Genomic DNA, 17,543 nt, shown 5'->3' with positions numbered 1-17,543 from the left:
GGGGTCTCCCCCCACTTGCCCTCCCCCATCTATTTATACCATGTATTTCATACCATTAAGTTCTATTAAATGAATACAAAAATTTTGTATTATGTACAAAAACCAAAACATAATATACATACATATATATGTATTTACTAACTAATTAATTAGTTGACTGACCCTTGTGGTTTTCTAAATAACAAACAATAACACAGCAAAATATAAGTTTTCCTCCTCTCAACAGCAGCAGCAATAATACAACAACAATGAGGAAGCAAACATTTACAACTATTAAAAAAAAAAAATACAAAAACAAAGTAAAACCATAAGAAAATTTGGTAATTTGAATTGATGCCACAGTTTAATGTATAAGTAGGTTTTACAGATTGTAATTATTTTAATGCTTCAATTCAAAAACAAAACAAGAAATTGAGTTTGAATATTTAAGCATTAACTATGTGAAAGTAAAACAAACCAACAACATAAAAAAAAACAAAAACTAAAAAAAAAAAACAGAAATAAACTCAATTGTAAAATTAATATGGCAATTTAAATAAAACATTTGGCGGGTGGCATATAGTAAGCGAACCAGCACAAGTTTCTAAGAGAAATTTTGTATTTACTCAGCTGCTTTATTCAAAATATTAAAAACTGTCAATACGTTATTCTGGGAGAGCCCACAATTATCGATAAGTTGTAGTGTTGTAAATAAAATACCCATCGTTGCATTTCGATAACTAGTTCCGATATCTAGTATTTTTGTGACACCGGCCAGTTTGGCTCCTGGTCACACTTGACCGAAATATCTTCCTTTTCCTGTTGTATTGCAAGACGGACGGTACGTGTAAAAAAATAATACGCTAATAATTCGGCAATCTCTTGTTATTGTGCCATAAAAACAATGGAAATCTTTCAACGAGAACCTAAACTATTCGCAAATGATGATATGCTGGATTATTGGCTTGGTCTTTTTCGTACAAATTTCAATGAATTTTTGCTTTCTTGTATTTACAGTAACCGCCCGTACAATATATTGAATCGTACAAGATGGTAAGTAAAAACAATACATTTTGTTTAACTTTACAATACAATTTCAAACATTTTATCGCTGTAGGCTCGTGGTCCTAAGAAGCATTTGAAGCGTTTGGCCGCCCCCAAGGCCTGGATGTTGGACAAATTGGGAGGTGTTTTCGCTCCTCGTCCATCGACCGGTCCACACAAGTTGCGTGAGTCGCTGCCTTTGTTGATCTTCTTGAGAAACCGTCTCAAGTATGCCCTGAACGGAGCTGAGGTCACCAAAATTGTGATGCAGCGTCTAGTTAAGGTCGACGGCAAAGTCCGTACCGATCCCACCTACCCTGCTGGATACATGGGTAAGAGAAGTCATATATACATATACATGTGTGCTAATAAATACTAAAAATGCAATTTATTTTCTTGCTCTTCTATAGATGTCATCACCCTGGAGAAGACCGGCGAGTTCTTCCGTTTGGTGTACGATGTCAAGGGACGTTTCACCATTCACCGTATCTCCGCTGAGGAGGCCAAGGTGTGTGTTAACGATTTGGTTACCTTTTTTTTCCTGTGTTTTTTTTTTATTGTGGGCTTTATCGAAGACCGATTTATGTTTTTTTTTAAAGTGATACATTACATTGGTTCAAAATGAAGCCCAAAGCAATTTTTGTTACGACGGTCACTGATCTTGGCATATTCACAGCCATTTCAGTAACTTTTACGTGCAATTACAATTAAAAATGGTCATCTACAAAATGTGAAATTGAAAGTGAAGAGACTCTCAGCCAAGTAAAATTCTTGATTTCGCTGATTTGCCCGCCAGTTGTAACATTTTATGGTGCAAGCAGTCCACGTTTTTTTTTTTTTTTTACCCACTTCGAGATACTTCGAGTAAAGAGTGCTGCAAAACTAAAGATTTTACGAAGAGAGAGAGTAGTTTTTTTTTTTGTATATCTCGACTTATATTGTGTTTGTTATTCAACTAATTTTGTGGTATTTTTTTATAGTACAAGCTGTGCAAGGTCAAGAAGAATCAATTGGGTGCCAAGGGTGTCCCATTCCTGGTCACACACGATGGCCGTACCATCCGTTACCCCGATCCCTTGATCCATGCTAACGATACCGTGCAGGTGGATATTGCCACTGGCAAGATCACCGACTACATCAAGTTCGATTCGGGTAAATATGATTCAAGATTTCCCTAAATTTATTGATTGGCTGGTTCGAAGACCACAAAATGTATGGAGAAGCAATTCTCTCAAGTTGCGTGGTTCAAATACAAAGCCAAAAGCAATTTTTGTTACGACGGTCACTGATTTTGGTAAACTCTAGCCATTTCAGTAACTTTTACGTGCAATTACATCTGAAAAATATTTTTATCTAGTTTTAACTGACTAATGTGTAATTTATCAATGTATCGTTGTAGGCAACCTCTGCATGATCACTGGAGGCAGGAATTTGGGACGTGTTGGCACTGTTGTCAACCGTGAGCGTCATCCTGGTTCCTTCGACATTGTCCACATCAAGGATTCCCAGGGTCATGTGTTCGCCACCCGTTTGACCAATGTGTTCATCATTGGTAAGGGCAACAAGCCCTACATCTCGTTGCCAAAGGGCAAGGGTGTTAAGCTGAGCATTTCTGAGGAGCGTGACAAGCGTTTGGCCGCTAAGACCCATTAAATTGTCAGGGAGTTGTAAGAACAGAGGGAATGAGAGTAATAAGGATTTTTACCTTTTATTATAACTCTGTACATTAAGCTACGGAATTAAAAACAAAAACAAAAATCGACGTTTAAAACGTGTGTTTTTCGTATCTCTGTGCTAAGAGAGGGGGCGCCTAAATTCTTGAGGTGGTGAATAATTTTCTACATCACTGTTTTCATTTGTAGTGGCAACTCTACTATTTACTCAGCCTTAGGACTTTTACTCAGACCTTAGCACTTTTTGTCAGGCCTTAAAGCCGAAAAAAATTTTGGTCACACTGCCCCCAAGGAGGTGGGAGAAAGTCAGTGTTGCCAAAATCAACAAAAATAAAACCCTAATTCCATACTCTGGCAACACTGGTAAAGGCATTGGAATTAAGCAAAAGGCAAAAAGACATTGACATTGGCATTACAAAAAGGAAACGAGGAAATATTTAGCTGTGCAGTCAAATCCCCAGGTAACTAAATATGATTGCTGTGAAACCATAAAAAACTTGTCTTCGTTTTGCGTTTGGACTGCCCACCGCAACCCACTTTTCCTGCTGCTGCTCCTCCTTCTCCACCCACTTCTATCCGCAAATCATATGCGAAGAGAAACAAGTAATTACACACACACACAGATGCACACTCATACACAACCGTACAGACACACGCACACAAACATGCATGACTACATCATATGTTGATAACTTTCAGTGCACAAATAATAACAAGAACAAAAAAAAAAAAAAAAAACAATGTTAGCTCTAGTTCTTGCAAGGGCTGGAGAAATGTAGAGAGCATAGAAATACATATATGTACATCTATAAATGTATTCAACGGTGGCTTACCATAAACATAGATTTTATATAGCTGAAGAGATCCCATTTTGATCAATTATACCTTTTGATAATAAATATATGTATTTGGTTTTTGGATACTATGTGCCCGCCAAAAAAGCGTTTGTCCAGCCCTGGTTACGAAAAGTAATGAAAGAAAACGAGTGTTATTTAGAAGTCATACTACATACATATGTGATTCATTTGTAGGGATTTGCTTGTTTGCGCAATGCAAAGACAGCACCGCCCACCCCTGCACACCATCACATTCCCTTCCACCCATTCTAAACCCCCCCTCCATTCCTCATGTGGATATGAGCCATTTTCTACATACTAGTACAAACACAACCACAATTCTCAATGGAAAGCCCTCTTTAGCTTTCTTGGTTTTTCTGCTATTTGTGGTATCAGTCGCACCCATTTAGTTATTCAAGCAACTTCTCTGTGTCTTCTTTACGCTTTCCCGAAAACAACAGAGCCCCGTCGTCAACCCGACCAAGGAGTAGAAGAGCAACACAAGAGCAAATATGTCACAGGCATTGAATCCATCATCAGCTGAAGGAAGTGGAAGTGGAGGTGGAGTGCCGTTACGCCGGGATTATGGAGCCACCGCTGATACGGCTGCTGTAATGCCTGATGTTAATTTCACCACACCGGGCGGCTCGTCTGGCTTCAGTCCCACAGAGTTTATGTCGCTCAGCGAGGATATTGGCCACAATATCACATCCGTGCTCAACAGCTCCAAGCAATTGGAGAAGCAATTAAAATTCATTGGCACACCCAAAGAAATGCCAGCATTGCATGAGAAAATCCACGGCATTAATACAAAAACAAATGCTAAAGTAGCCACAACCAGACAGGATTTGGAACGCCTGCGGGCTGTTGTCCGCCATGGTGATCGTCAGCAGAGATTACAATGGGAGAAACTGACACAAGAGTTTCAGAATGTGATTGAAAAATACTCAACTATACAGAAACGCATCTCATCGGCGGCTCGACAAAGCTATCAGCAAATGTTAGTCGCGGATCATGAGGCAGAGGTGAATGCCAGAGCAGAGCTTCTACAGGAGCAGCGGCAGGAGCAGGCATCCATGCAACAGGAGCATGATATGTTAGTGGAACGTGAACGGCAACTGACACTTATAGCGTCCGATGTCATTGATACGCATCAAATAATGGGCACATTAAGGAGTTATGTCCATCAACAGGGTGAACAATTGGGTGAGTATCAAAATTGTCCCCAATACTCATGCAGAGATTGTACATACTACATACATATAATCAATTGTAGCTATACATATGTATATAGATAGATTCCTTATCACAATGTGTGTCTGATTTTAATGCAAATTAATCTCTTTTATTTTTCTTAAGCCGTCCGCCATTGATACATGAAAAAATGTAGTTTGTAGGAATTGTAGTTGCTTAAGTTTTCGAAAAATACTTTGTCTAGAGACAATCCTTTGTCCTTCTTTAAGGCATTTAAAAAAGAATGGAATACTTTCTTTTAGCACTTATCTAAAATTACTATCATATAGTACACATTTTTCTCTAATCTAATCTTGTTGACCATAGAACAGTTCGTTGTGATTGTATTAAGAAAATTAAATTGTTAACTTTTATAGATTTTGAAAACACAAAAATTTGTAAATTTTTATAGTTCCAATATTTTGGATTTTTCTATTTTTCTATATTTTTTTTTTGTATAGTTTTGATATGTTTGAAGTCTGAAAAGTCAGAGATATACAAGACAAAGGTAGAGGAGAGCAAACAAGAAAGAGAAGGAGATACAGAGAATAGATAGAGAGCGAGAGAAAAAAAATTGCACCGAATAGAAAAGAGACAGATTTAAAAGTAATAAAAATTAGTTATAGGATTAAATATCTAAAAATTGAGACTTTGTCTTAACTAAAATAGAGAGCTAGAGAACAAAGGAAGGGAAAGAGATAGACGTAGCACTGTATCTTTAAGAGAGAGAGAGAGGGGGATAGAAGGTATAAATTGCACTGCAAGAGTATAAACTTTGGCATGCCAAAGTTAATAATGCCAATATTTTGTTAAACAACTTTATTTTATATAAATGAATCTTTTTACATAGATTTAATTGAGAACAGTATTGAGCAGGCGGCCAGCAATGTGGAGGAGGGGCGCTCGGAATTGGCTAAGGCGGCTAGAAGTCGTCAGAGCTATCGTCGCAAGATTCTAATACTTTTAGTAATTGCTGTGATAATAGGTTTAATTGTAACTGGCATTGTTGTTGCCAAATTCAGCAGTTAATTGTTTTATATATATATATACACACACATACATACATATACATACACATACACACACACTTACACATACACATATACATACATATAAACGCAAACAAAAAAGCGGAATAGCATATTTAATAATTTTTTTGTAAAACAGTTTTTATAAAAACAAGAGAAAACAGAAAAAAAACAACAACACAACAAAAAAACAAAACAGAAAGAATAAGTCGATATACATACATACATACATACATATAATATATATATGAAATGTTGGAAAGCGAAATTCTGTTTATTCACTAAGTGAGTAAAGACAACAACAAGATCAACAAATTATAAATAACTTTCAAAGTTGTTGCAAAAAAACAAAAACAACAAAAACCACAATAACAGCAAACAACAACAACAAATTATTCAGCGCTTTTAAATGTTAATCAGTTTAATCTTGTTAAAAACAAATATTGTGTTTTGCATTGAATGTGAAAATTATTTGTTTTGTTTTACATTTTGTATTTAGTTAACAAAAAACAAAAAATGAGGGAAACATATGAAAAAGAAGAAGCAAAGCAACATACAACAAATACAAGCAAATAGGCAACAACAAATATATATGTTAACAATTATTGGAAATTGATTAAATAAGTGAGCCTGCAATCTAAAAGAAAAGAAAACAAAATAATAAAATTAAGATATATTTGAACTTAATTTTCGATTGATTTATCGGCAAATTATTGGCGCGGGACTTATCGATAAATGCAAGCAGCTATCAGTGTTGCCAGATGTTGAAGCAAAGTTGGTTGATATTTAATAAGCTCCCGGCAAGAAAATTGTTTTAACAAGTGAAACGTATTAGTGAAAACCAAAACTGTGGATCTTTTTAAAAAAAACAATTAGCTGCCTATGATATCCTACGAAAAGGAAAGAAAACAAGTCGTAAAAAGCAACTAATAAGATTCTTTACTGGTGCGCTGGCTTCTTGCCTGGCGCTACTGGGTAAGTCAAAGAAAACTTTGTTACGGTAAATGAGCGCGGGAGTCTCAAAGAGGCTTAGTACAGACATTTACATATAAATATGCGACGCTCGTTAAAATCAACTTAGAGGACATTTTTTTTTAGGAATAAATATGTATAAAAATTTACATATTTACATATTATTGCATTGAAATACATTTAAAAAGCAATTTGGCAGGATTATCAAGAGGCTTGTTACATATACAGACAAATGTACCTATACGTACATACATATGTATGTGGCTTCCTCATCAAAAAAGTTCCGTTAAATACCAGTAATTTTTAAAAGTCAAAAATGCAGGATATTTAATAGTTTTGATAAGAAACTAATTTGTTTCAACAATTTTAAATATTTACCAATATTTTCAAAAAATATTTGTAAAATATATTACAGCTAATAATTACACATATGTAAGTATCCTTACTTTATTTTCTTGTGATTTTTTACAAATTGGCAAATGTGTAGCGAGTGCGCTGATTTGAAAATAATTAAAGATAAGTTAGTTCTTTAATTATTTTAATGAGACGATAATCTAATAATACTCGCAAACAAACGTTGTAAGGATTTGAATTAGTAATGTAATTGTTATTCATGCCGAGAGTCGTTATTCTCAGAAACTTTTGCACAAGTTGTTCAGTTGTGTGATAAGCTTCGATCCAATCACTTCTGCTCCAACATGGATCCCCGGCTGACCCTTAATCCTAATAATAGGATAACAAGTATTGAAATGCATTCTCGTGGAACAACTAACTGGAATACGGATTATGCATCCTTCTACAAAGATATAGAAGTTAATATTGCCTTAATTCAGAATAGTTGCGACCACTTGGATAAGCAATTGAAATTAATTGGAACTCCAAAAGATTTGGCGGAATTGCGTGATCGTATTCTTATCATCTATCAGAAGACAAATAATCGTATTCGAAATACTGGAGAGAATATCGAGGGTCTTCACACAGTTTTTAGCACTGGTGATCTGCAGCAAAAGATCAATGTGGATAAAATCAAAAGAAACTATTTTAATGTGATCAAGCATTATGTTTCTGTGCAAAAACGTATTGTATTAGCGGCACGGCAAAGTGACAAACTATTTTGGGACACCAATAAGGAGTCGAATCAGCAGGATGGCAAGGAAACTATAGCTAGAGAGTCTTTCGACTCGATGTCTGACCAATGGCAGCAAAAAGGCGATTGTTTATTGCTGAAGCGTCAAGAAATTTTGCGTCTAATGGAATTGGAGATTCTTGATATAAATGAAATAATAATAAATTTAGTGAGCGGTTTGGTTAATGATCATAGTTGGCAATTGGGTAAGTAGATCCCGCATATCAAAATCCAATTTACTCATCACACGTAAATCTATAAATATAATTATAAATTAATCATTAATGACCATTGACCACTAGTAAGTGAGTCAGCGAAGATAAAAACGATATGTAAACCGTTATTTAAATTAATATCCCGTTTTGCTTTTTGCCTAGATTCGGTTGAAAATAATATTGGTGATTCCACCAACTATTTAGAAGCAGGATCCAAGGACCTTAATTCTAAAAAGCAAGAGTATAGCCAGAAGAAAATGTACGGCCTATTTTTAACGTTCATTTTAATGATTTGCTTAATTGTATTAATCTTAGTTATTGTTTTATGGCCAACCGTCGAATAAAATTAATTTTTACTTCTGTTGTTGTTATTTTTATTTTAAATGCTTTTAAAAAGCGGGTCTGCAGTAACGATAACTTATCTAAAGATATTTATCGATACACTGATATATCGATGGCAAAAAGCAGTGTGACCTGAACTGTTCAAAACAGCTGATAAACCAAACAACGTGCTGTTGCCGCAACTGCGAACTTAATTTATTGTTTTGATTTTAAATTTTAATTAAATACATTGCACAATGCCTCAGGGAAAATTCAAGAAGGCTAAACTTCCGGCCTCCATACAAAACAAAAAGAAGCAGCAAAATAAAGTCGCCTTCACACGTCGAGCAAGTAAGCAAAATAACTTGAAATCTCATCCAATGGTTTGGCCGTTTGCAGAGTTTTGTTTATTATTCGATATCTTGAAATTTGTCCCACTAGATGCTCCGATCCAGGCGAAAAAATCAAAGTTCAACGAGACCCAGAAAATCAAATCAGTCATCTCCAAATCGGTCAACAAGAGTGTGGAAAGTGAGCTACGTTCTCGGGCCCACGAGGGTTATATTCAACTAAGCAAGGCTCAGGAGGCAGTGGCCAAACATCATGCCACACAGGCAGCAGCTGCTGCATCATCTAGTACAAGCAAACCTATGGAATAACTTTATTTATAATTGTCTAGTTAATAATAATAATTGCTTTTTCATCTGTATATATTAACCTATATAATGAAATGCCTTAAAAAGTATAAGTAAGTTTATCAGATGTTCTTTAAAGTCGGGACACATGTATTTGAGTTCATCTAGCCATTTCTCTGTCTGCTTTATTGCATATTGTATTTTGATCGGAATCACTATAGCCTAGAGGATTCAAAACTCTATTTGCTTGACTGATCTCCATACTAATCTGTCTCTAAAAATAGAGCACATCTAGTTATGCTTATTTGTTGGTTTATCTATCTTGATAGTAACCAGTCTTTAACAACTTTTTCAAAAAAATCTTTAGATTTAAAACATAAATATTGAATATTGTTGCTAAATTAGATTGTCAAATAAACCAAATAATGCAGGATGTGTTAAGCAATAGTTTACAATGATTCATAAAGTTGGATAGATTAGCTTCAGATTTGTTTAATTTAAATTTTATTCGATTCTGAAGACTTCAGATCAGCTCCAGTCATTTTATAAACTTTATCAATGCTACGAATGAAAATTTCTATTAGAAATGGATAATTTTAAGCAAAAATTTGAATTTTATGCTATTGAAGTTCCATATTCTATGAGGAATTTAAATATTTTAAAAGCGAAAACCAAAGGGTACTCTTAATCCATGGAAAATGCATTTCTAAAGGCCTTTCGAACCACATCTAATATTATTTCTATTGTCTCTGATCACCAAATTGTGTCCTTTTGTCATTTTGAAAGTGAAAAACTCATACATAAATGTATGAAAATGCTCATTGCCATTGTTCATATAAATCAAAATTCGCAGATCCACAGAAAGAATGAGAGAGAGAGAAAAGTATATAGAAAGGGAAGGGAATTCGCTTTGGTCGCCAATTGTATGCAAAAAAGGAAAAATTAAATGATGGTGTGGCAGAAGGGCGGGAGGAGGGGGCCAAAAATGAGAGAAATATGCCGCAGGTGGTCACAAACAGGCGGTCAGCGTCAGTTTGTCCATTCGTCCGTTTCAAGTGTTTGTCTTTGCAGGTTGGACAAATTTACATGTGCGCCTTGCCACGCAAAATGTGTGTGACAGAGAGAGAGAGGATGAAAGAGACAAAGACAGACAGGATGGTCCGCACCGCATCTGAGCGGACAGGACAGTCGCAGAATACCAGAGACACATGAAAACTCTGCAGGTACAGAGCAGATACAACCTGGAACACTACCTGGTCGATATTCAAATACGGCCATGTGCCAGCTCCAAGGCATACAGTGTGCAAATATATGTTTTAAATGGTTGTTGGACAAAAAAACAAAAAGAAAAAAAATGGGGAAAAAAAGGGAAAAAGATGTTGAATGTTTGAGTCGTGTGATTTCCGCTTATTATCCTTTGTGCATCTGAAAGGTGTCCTTTCGCTTAATGCCGTTTCAACAATTTTTAATTAAATGCTATGCAGCTCAGCTGCACTCACACATAAATATACGCCTATATATGTATATAAAGGCAAATCAATCAATTCCTGGCAAATGCCATGAGCCACCCCCCTCGCCCCACATTGCAAATAACCCATAAATGACAAAAAGGAAAATGAAATTAAAACTTCAATTTCTTTTTTGTCCTGTCAATCATTTTTGAACATTTTTTTGAAATATGCATAAATTTCTTCTATTTTATTTTTGTTTTATTTTTTTTTTGGAAATGTAAAGCAACCAAAAAAATGTCCTTACTCCTGTCAGTCTCCGTTTCATCTCAATCGGTTGTTCCATTTGGACAGTTAATCAAGCATAACGCTTGGCAGTTTTTACCATTTGGCCAAGTTTGGTCAAGTGTAACCGTTTTTCAAAAGCCCTCCTCCACCCCAACCCCACTCCACCTCTCAAAAAAATTGTCAAAAGCCTAAAAGCTATGGAAAAGTCAAATTCATCAACAACAAAACATTGAACGACGTGGCAAATACTCTACTCAATTCAAATTGTGAGTTATTTAGCTATTTTTGTTATCTATTTTCCGATCCCTTTTATAATTTTTTTGTATTTAAGTTTAGTTGCTATTTAGTTTAGTTGAAATTCATTGGGAATAATATTTCGTGTCAATTATCCAAGTAAATGATATTTTTTTTTTGCTGTTATGCTTTAATTTTTTGACTTCTATTGCAAAAAATATAAGCAAAACACTTTCCAAAAGTGTAAACCAAAAATTTTGAATAAAACTTATCGGAAAAACCATTTCCCTTTTAAATTTCTAATGATCAGTAGTTGATTTCTTCATGCATCTGTTTTTTCAATAATATTTGTGTTTTTGTTCAATTATATATCTTTGATCCATACGTCTCTGTGAGAAAATAAATCTTTCTCCGATTAGATCGTGTCAGAGTTTAGATTTCACTTGAATATGGCTTCGATGAAAAAAATATTTAGTTTATTTGTTTAGGGTATATAGAGATTACCTTTTGACAATATGAAAAGCAACTAGTTTCCATTAGTTTCTCTTTATGGCAGTTGTAATTGCTGTTGTGAATGCCCAAATATGCATTTGCATGCTCCACCTACTAAAACCCTATTGCTGCTGCTCCTCCTCCTCATTCTCCCTTCCCTTGCTTCTCGTCTACCTTTTGGCTAGCTGCTCTTCTGCATCCGTGAATATCCGCAAAGGACTCTTCAATATTTTCTGTCCTTGCAAACACTAAAATCGCAAAGCGTTCAACAAGAGCGCGACAAACGACGACAATTCTTTCCCTCTCTCACCTGTGGATGAAAGTGGTTCCGGTGTGAGGATGCCCAACCCCATCTCCATCCCCCTGCTGCTCATTTGCATGCGATTGAAAAGTGCGCGGAATCAAAGTGCATAGAAAAAGAAAACAAAAACAAGTAATTGCCAATGGATTTTCATCTTCCTCTTTCCTATATAGAATATATATATAACACTATTTATATTCTGGTTTCTCTCTTTGTGTGTGTGTGTGTTTGCTAATTAAAAGCGCATCAAAAGCGCACAGAACAATTTGCATATCAAACGAAACGAAAATTAAATAAAAATTTTTCAACAAAAAGCACTAAAAGAGTAGGCGAGGAGGGCCAAGAGGGAAGGGGTCGATCGGGCTAGGTGAGAAAAAATAACATGATGGTAAAACTTTTCCCAGACACCCAATAAATGTCAGCGCAATAAAAGTTTGTTGGACAAAACTATTTTTTAATTTTAAAACAAATGAAAGCGCGCGATAAGTGGCCAAAATGACTTGCCAATTTCCTTTAATTCAAAATGCTGCAAATGATGTCAATGAATGGTGAAACTATGCCTTAAATTGTATAACAAAATTTTCCTCAAATTTTAGCTAAAAGTTTTTCATTGACAAATTAGTGTTGGGCCAACTTAAAAGCTCAACTGGCATTTTCGACAAGTTTTTTTTTCGCGTCACTAGCAAAATGTTTCTTTAAATTTTTCATCTTAGCTTAAGCACATTTTTTTTAGTTAAACAGTTAAGATGTCCTTAAAGGTTTCTTCAGTTGTTTGACTGTTCTTCTTTATACACTACTCAACCGTCAACCGATTAGCTAGTTTGTGCCCACAACCAAGTAGCCCTTCCTACAAAAATTCAAGAATTATGTTAATCTTAATGTTGCACAGACAAAACTTTTACAATTTTGTTTTCAATCTGAAGTGCCTCACGTAAAAATTTTATGAAATATCGTATTGTCTTTCTGATAACAATAGTGATAAATGAGCTCACTTCATGATCATAAATGACTCCTTTCTCGGAAGGAAATAGTAACCAAGCCACGACCTTTCTTGATGAATTACTTTTTGGGCCGTTTTTTGAAGCTATTTGGACGCCTTTTTGAGTTGTAAGCTCGATAGCCTGACACTATGTTATTGTACTATATATAAAGCAGATTCTGAACATATGAAAGATTAATTTTTGAGTATTCTATTAATCAAATATGAAAATAATAATATCTTAATTAACCAGTGGGTTCAAAAAAGAATTGTCAAGTTGATTTCTTTTGAATGCTGATTGGGACATGCAATAAATTCTTTGAGGATCTTGGTGTTGTTCAGGGCCCACAAGCTGTCACTTTAGAGACAAAATCGGTCTTGGATAGCAGTCTAAAAGCTAAGGGAAGGACATATCCTTAATTTGAGCTTGACCTGAAAACAATTTATCTCTGTAAACTTAATGAACATATTATTAAACTTGATTTTTGTCCAACGACAGGTTTTCAACCAACAAATAAGATTAAACAAACTTTTTTTTAGCTCTTTCAGCTCAGCTTTATTGTGTTTAGATTTCAACAAGAAAATTAATTAACTTTTTTTGTATAATTTAATAAATTGACATTGTTGTATACATTTTTCATTCTTTTTTTTTAATGCAAGTGGTTTCTTTTTTAAATTAAATTTAGCGTTTATTATTTGGTTTTTTAAGTGACTTTGCCGTAATTAATTTAATTTTTTTTTTGGTTTATACAGGAATTTATTCTGTAAAAATGAGTTTGGCGTAATTAATTAATTTGATTAACTATTGAACAAAGTGTTGCTCTACAAAGGAGGGGAAAAAAAGGATATATGTATTGATTTTAATCAAAAGTTTGCATTTTTCTACCCTCATCAGAGCTTTCCTCTCTCCCTCTCTCTTTCACTGCCTCTCTCATTGTGTCTTTCCCTCTTTGTTGCTCCATTGATAATCTGGAATTCGGAAATTATACATTTCAACCTTGGACTACCTTTAACTTCACCTGTCCACACGGATTTCTAACTTTTTAATACATAAATTAATGCTTAAAGCCGAAAAAAAGAGAAACAAAACAACAACAGCAACGAACAAGCAGAGGAAGAACAAGAAACGATATTAAAAAGATAAAAGGCAAAACAGGCACAGGCATTGGGCAATGGGAAGAGAGATTCCACCTGCAGTCGCGGGGCAGGCAGGTCTTCCCATCGGTTCCATCTCATTCAAGAGCAACAACATATAATAATCCCATCAACATTTTTGGATACGCTCTGCAAATGAATTGTAGAGCGGCAACTGATGACGACTTCAACTCCAAATTCAACTCCAACTCCATCTCCATTTTCAATGCACAAGTCTCAGTTTTAGTCTCAGTCGTTGAGTCTCAAAGTCGAACCGGACCTGAGCGTGGATAATAATAATGTGGAACCGAAAATGAGCTGGGTTACCCCGATGTATCCGAGGGATACGCGTTGCCTCGGCATTTGCACCTGCAATGCGTTTGCGATGGCAGAAATGTTGGGTTTTTGTGTTTTTTTTTTTTTTGTTTTTGATGACCCATGCATGGCTCATGGCTTATAATTAAATTGAAGTTGTAGATACAATGTTTTTTTTTTTTTGGTTTTTGTTCATGTTGTTGGTTTCATACCAATCGTTGTGCTCCATAAAACATGTGAAATATAAAGATTATATTTCGTAATGGCTAAGCATTTGCATTTGAATGCATTCGGATCAAAAAAAAGAGGGGGTTTGAGTTGAAGGTTAAGGCAAAGGCAAAGGCTGGGAAACAGTTTAAATTTGAACAATTAAGCCGCAAAAGAGAGATAAACTTCAAGGAAACACTTCTCACCTCAAGTGACCATTCTACTAGTTTACATTTAAGCTAAATATAATTAAAATTTTCTTAGATAACTTGCGAATATTAACTATCTCATTTAGGCTTATGTACATAATTACTCAGAAAATATATTGTAATAGCTCTAAGAAATATTTAATGCAATACAAGTTACATTTTTTTAAACCTTCCAGAGATCAGCTTTGAAGTTGTTTCATCAGCACACTTTGCTTAATACACTACTAATTGCATTGTCATTTGACTACTTCAATACCTAAACTAGTTGAGAATCACACTAACAACAAAATGGGAACAACTCTAAAGTTTATTAGATCTAAACTTAAACAACTTAAAAGGATGATTTTTCCACCTTTATATAAAAATCTAACAATTGTAAATGATTTATTTGTTTCCCATAGAGTTCTTTAGAAAAAACTGTTGCATACCTTTTGGCTTTATTATTTAATGTTTTTTCCGGACACTTATTGTTAGAACAAAAGATTACTCAAACATATTATCTTTAATATCTTCAATTTAAGTTAAGGATCACAACAAAGTGATTTCTGTGATTTCAATGATTTTTTTTTTGTGTTATAAAATGATAACTAAAATTGTTAGTGATTATGTTAATAAAAAGTAACCAATAACATTAAATACAATGAAAATTACAATTGCTTAAACAAGACTTATCGATTGGTCTTAAGAATATTTTGCCAATTGTGTTTTGGTGGCTCTATCTTCTGTTAGTTATACAGACTGATGCAAAAAGATAAATTTTTTAACGATTACCTATAATTTGGGCTCAAAATATTTAAGAGCTCAACTTGGGGTATGAAAGACACAATGAAAGTCTATTAAAGACATTTAAAACAGTCTTTCCCCAAGATACATACTAAATTATTGAAAAATATATAATTCAGATAATCATATATCCAGTGTATATTTATTGACTAAATGCTGTGATTCTTGGACAATCAATTGGAAGGACACATGAAGATCGCCCTTTATCAAGAACGTATCCAACGTTACACTTACATCCATTTATATGGCATATTTTATTGCAAATGAAGGGCTTTTCAAAACACGTCTCGGGGCACGGGTCTCCACAACCCGAATTAGTAGCGTTCCCAGGACATTTTGGGATAAACATTGCACACACATATGAACCTAGTCCAAAGAGGAACAGTACGAGCAAAGACTTCATTGCAACGATTGCTAGATGATAACTTTTTTGTTAAGAACCAAAAGTCCTTGGAATGTCTTTCGAGATATTCGTTTAGCTCCACTTTCTGCATGAAATTCTAATTTCTGATGCTGGCAGTCGATGTTAATCAATAATCCATACATATATAAATATTAAAGCATTTAACTTCCGCAACCTATAAAATGTTCATACATACATACACATACATATATTGCTCATATGTGTATGTGTATTTGTGTGTGCAAAAAAAAAAAAAAAAGAAATCTGTTGTAAAAAAGGTCGACACAAACCGGATGTAAATGGAGCCCAGCTGCATGCCAAAAACTGCAATTGTCATCAATACAGCAAAAGCAACAACAACAGACAACAGAACATCGGGGCAACCATATACAAAGCCAATTCATAAAACAAAACCAATAATAACAAGAACAACAACAACAACAAGAGCAAAACAAAAAAAAACCAAAAAATCATACAATACAAAAACAAAAACGAAAAGCGAATTTCAATAACGGATGTAAATAAACCACATGAGATCGATTACCTCCCCAGAGTGCGTCAAGTCCTTACTGCCAGGATAACAGATGCACAAGACCAAAAGGACCAAGGACTGGCGGGACAGGTATGGCACACCATAACCCACTATGTGTTGTTGTTGTTTGTTCCTCTCATCTCTGCACTGCTCTTCATCTTCCTCTTGTTGTTGGCTCTCTGGCCAAATATCAGTTAACAGAGAGGCAAATTTTCCGTTCTCATAATAAAAAACAACAAACAAAAAGTAAGAAACATCATAAAATAAATCGAAGCAAAAATTTATCATAAAGCGCGCGCAAAAGGAAAACAAAAAATAAGCATAAGAGGCAAATACTAAAAGCTAGATACAAAAATGAACGACTAAAGAGTTACCAAAGTTGGGAAACAAAAATTGACTAACTTTAAATTGGTTAACTTTAAATAATTTATTTTACATTTTGATCATGATGTTTTAGTATATTTATCAATATAATTATTGAACTTCTTGTCAAGAGAATTTACCAGATTTATGGATTAGAAGTAGGTAAAAGTGGAACAATTTAATTTTTGTGTCTTAAGTTTTTGCTTTTAAACTTTGCTTTGAAGTTTTCTAAAGATCGAAAGGCTATATAATATAGCTCCAATAGGTTTTTGTTTAAATTTGTTTGGTTTTACTTGACATGAAGTCTTCTATCAGACAACTGAATCATATATTCTAATAAGAAATATTTGTTCGTGTATTTCTAATCGAGGGGGAATAAACGAATGAACAGTTCTTTTTAATTTTATGTAATATCTCTGCCTATTTGCTATCTTAGTTAGTTTTTTAGTTTTATAGATAGTGAAATGTTATAACATTAATTATAATTATCATTCTTATTACCCGTTATTATGTTGGTATTCTTTATTTTAAATTCTAGTAAATTTTTTAATTATTCGCTGTAAATCTTAAATTCTTGTTAAATCTGGCATACCCTATTTTTGTGCGCTTTTTTTGAATAATGGGTATAAAACAAAAAACATCTGTTCCCAATGCAAAACTGAAATCCTCACAGAAAAAAAAGTGCCAAGTTAAAATTTATTTAAGCTGTCTTTTAGCCAAAAAAAAAAAGGAAAGAAAAAGAAAAACACAAAAAAAAAAAAAATGCAGCAGTAAAATATGCGAGAGTAACAGC

General features: G+C 34.3%; 4 protein-coding genes and 2 non-coding genes across 6 annotated transcripts; all 6 read left to right on the top strand.

The window, feature by feature from the left end:
* Positions 1–772: 772 nt before the first annotated feature.
* On the top strand, positions 773–2,785 carry LOC6639162 (40S ribosomal protein S4). The gene is made up of 6 exons (XM_002062179.4): positions 773–820; positions 997–1,032; positions 1,097–1,355; positions 1,434–1,531; positions 2,004–2,175; positions 2,423–2,785. The coding sequence occupies exons 2-6, from the start codon at positions 1,030–1,032 to the stop codon at positions 2,674–2,676; spliced, it is 786 nt and encodes a 261-aa protein (XP_002062215.1). The 5' UTR covers positions 773–820; positions 997–1,029; the 3' UTR covers positions 2,677–2,785.
* On the top strand, positions 1,581–1,732 carry LOC6638576. The gene has a single exon (XR_049607.2). It is a non-coding gene; the product is annotated as a small nucleolar RNA psi28S-3327 (small nucleolar RNA).
* Positions 2,208–2,361, top strand: LOC6638577. The gene has a single exon (XR_049608.2). It is a non-coding gene; the product is annotated as a small nucleolar RNA psi28S-3327 (small nucleolar RNA).
* Positions 2,786–3,037: 252 nt separating the features above from the next.
* On the top strand, positions 3,038–6,480 carry LOC6638578 (syntaxin-12). Its single transcript, XM_002062180.4, has 3 exons — positions 3,038–3,157; positions 3,994–4,738; positions 5,616–6,480. The coding sequence occupies exons 2-3, from the start codon at positions 4,045–4,047 to the stop codon at positions 5,792–5,794; spliced, it is 873 nt and encodes a 290-aa protein (XP_002062216.1). The 5' UTR covers positions 3,038–3,157; positions 3,994–4,044; the 3' UTR covers positions 5,795–6,480.
* Positions 6,481–7,463: 983 nt separating this feature from the next.
* On the top strand, positions 7,464–8,105 carry LOC6638579. Its single transcript, XM_002062181.1, has one exon. The coding sequence runs from the start codon at positions 7,464–7,466 to the stop codon at positions 8,103–8,105; it is 642 nt and encodes a 213-aa protein (XP_002062217.1).
* A 487-nt stretch (positions 8,106–8,592) lies between these two features.
* Positions 8,593–9,172, top strand: LOC6638580. Its single transcript, XM_002062182.3, has 2 exons — positions 8,593–8,778; positions 8,869–9,172. Exons 1-2 carry the CDS (start codon positions 8,685–8,687, stop codon positions 9,084–9,086), a joined length of 312 nt encoding a protein of 103 aa, XP_002062218.1. The 5' UTR covers positions 8,593–8,684; the 3' UTR covers positions 9,087–9,172.
* Positions 9,173–17,543: the final 8,371 nt, after the last annotated feature.

The sequence above is a fragment of the Drosophila willistoni genome (assembly GCF_018902025.1).
Source record: "Drosophila willistoni isolate 14030-0811.24 chromosome XR unlocalized genomic scaffold, UCI_dwil_1.1 Seg144, whole genome shotgun sequence".
NCBI lineage: Eukaryota > Metazoa > Arthropoda > Insecta > Diptera > Drosophilidae > Drosophila > Drosophila willistoni.
The sequence above is the reverse complement of the archived record's forward strand: the minus strand, read 5'-3'. Positions and strand labels throughout refer to the sequence as shown.

Excerpts from the sequence above, each read along its gene's own strand:
- LOC6638580 (XM_002062182.3), top strand. The coding sequence starts at position 8,685 with ATGCCTCAGGGAAAATTCAAGAAGGCTAAACTTCCGGCCTCCATACAA. Across the intron at positions 8,779-8,868 it reads CGCCTTCACACGTCGAGCAA|ATGCTCCGATCCAGGCGAAA; the intron begins GTAAGCAAAATA and ends TTGTCCCACTAG.
- LOC6639162 (XM_002062179.4), top strand. Across the intron at positions 1,532-2,003 it reads TCTCCGCTGAGGAGGCCAAG|TACAAGCTGTGCAAGGTCAA; the intron begins GTGTGTGTTAAC and ends ATTTTTTTATAG. Across the intron at positions 2,176-2,422 it reads CTACATCAAGTTCGATTCGG|GCAACCTCTGCATGATCACT; the intron begins GTAAATATGATT and ends GTATCGTTGTAG.
- LOC6638579 (XM_002062181.1), top strand. The coding sequence starts at position 7,464 with ATGGATCCCCGGCTGACCCTTAATCCTAATAATAGGATAACAAGTATT.
- LOC6638578 (XM_002062180.4), top strand. The coding sequence starts at position 4,045 with ATGTCACAGGCATTGAATCCATCATCAGCTGAAGGAAGTGGAAGTGGA. Across the intron at positions 4,739-5,615 it reads TCAACAGGGTGAACAATTGG|ATTTAATTGAGAACAGTATT; the intron begins GTGAGTATCAAA and ends CTTTTTACATAG.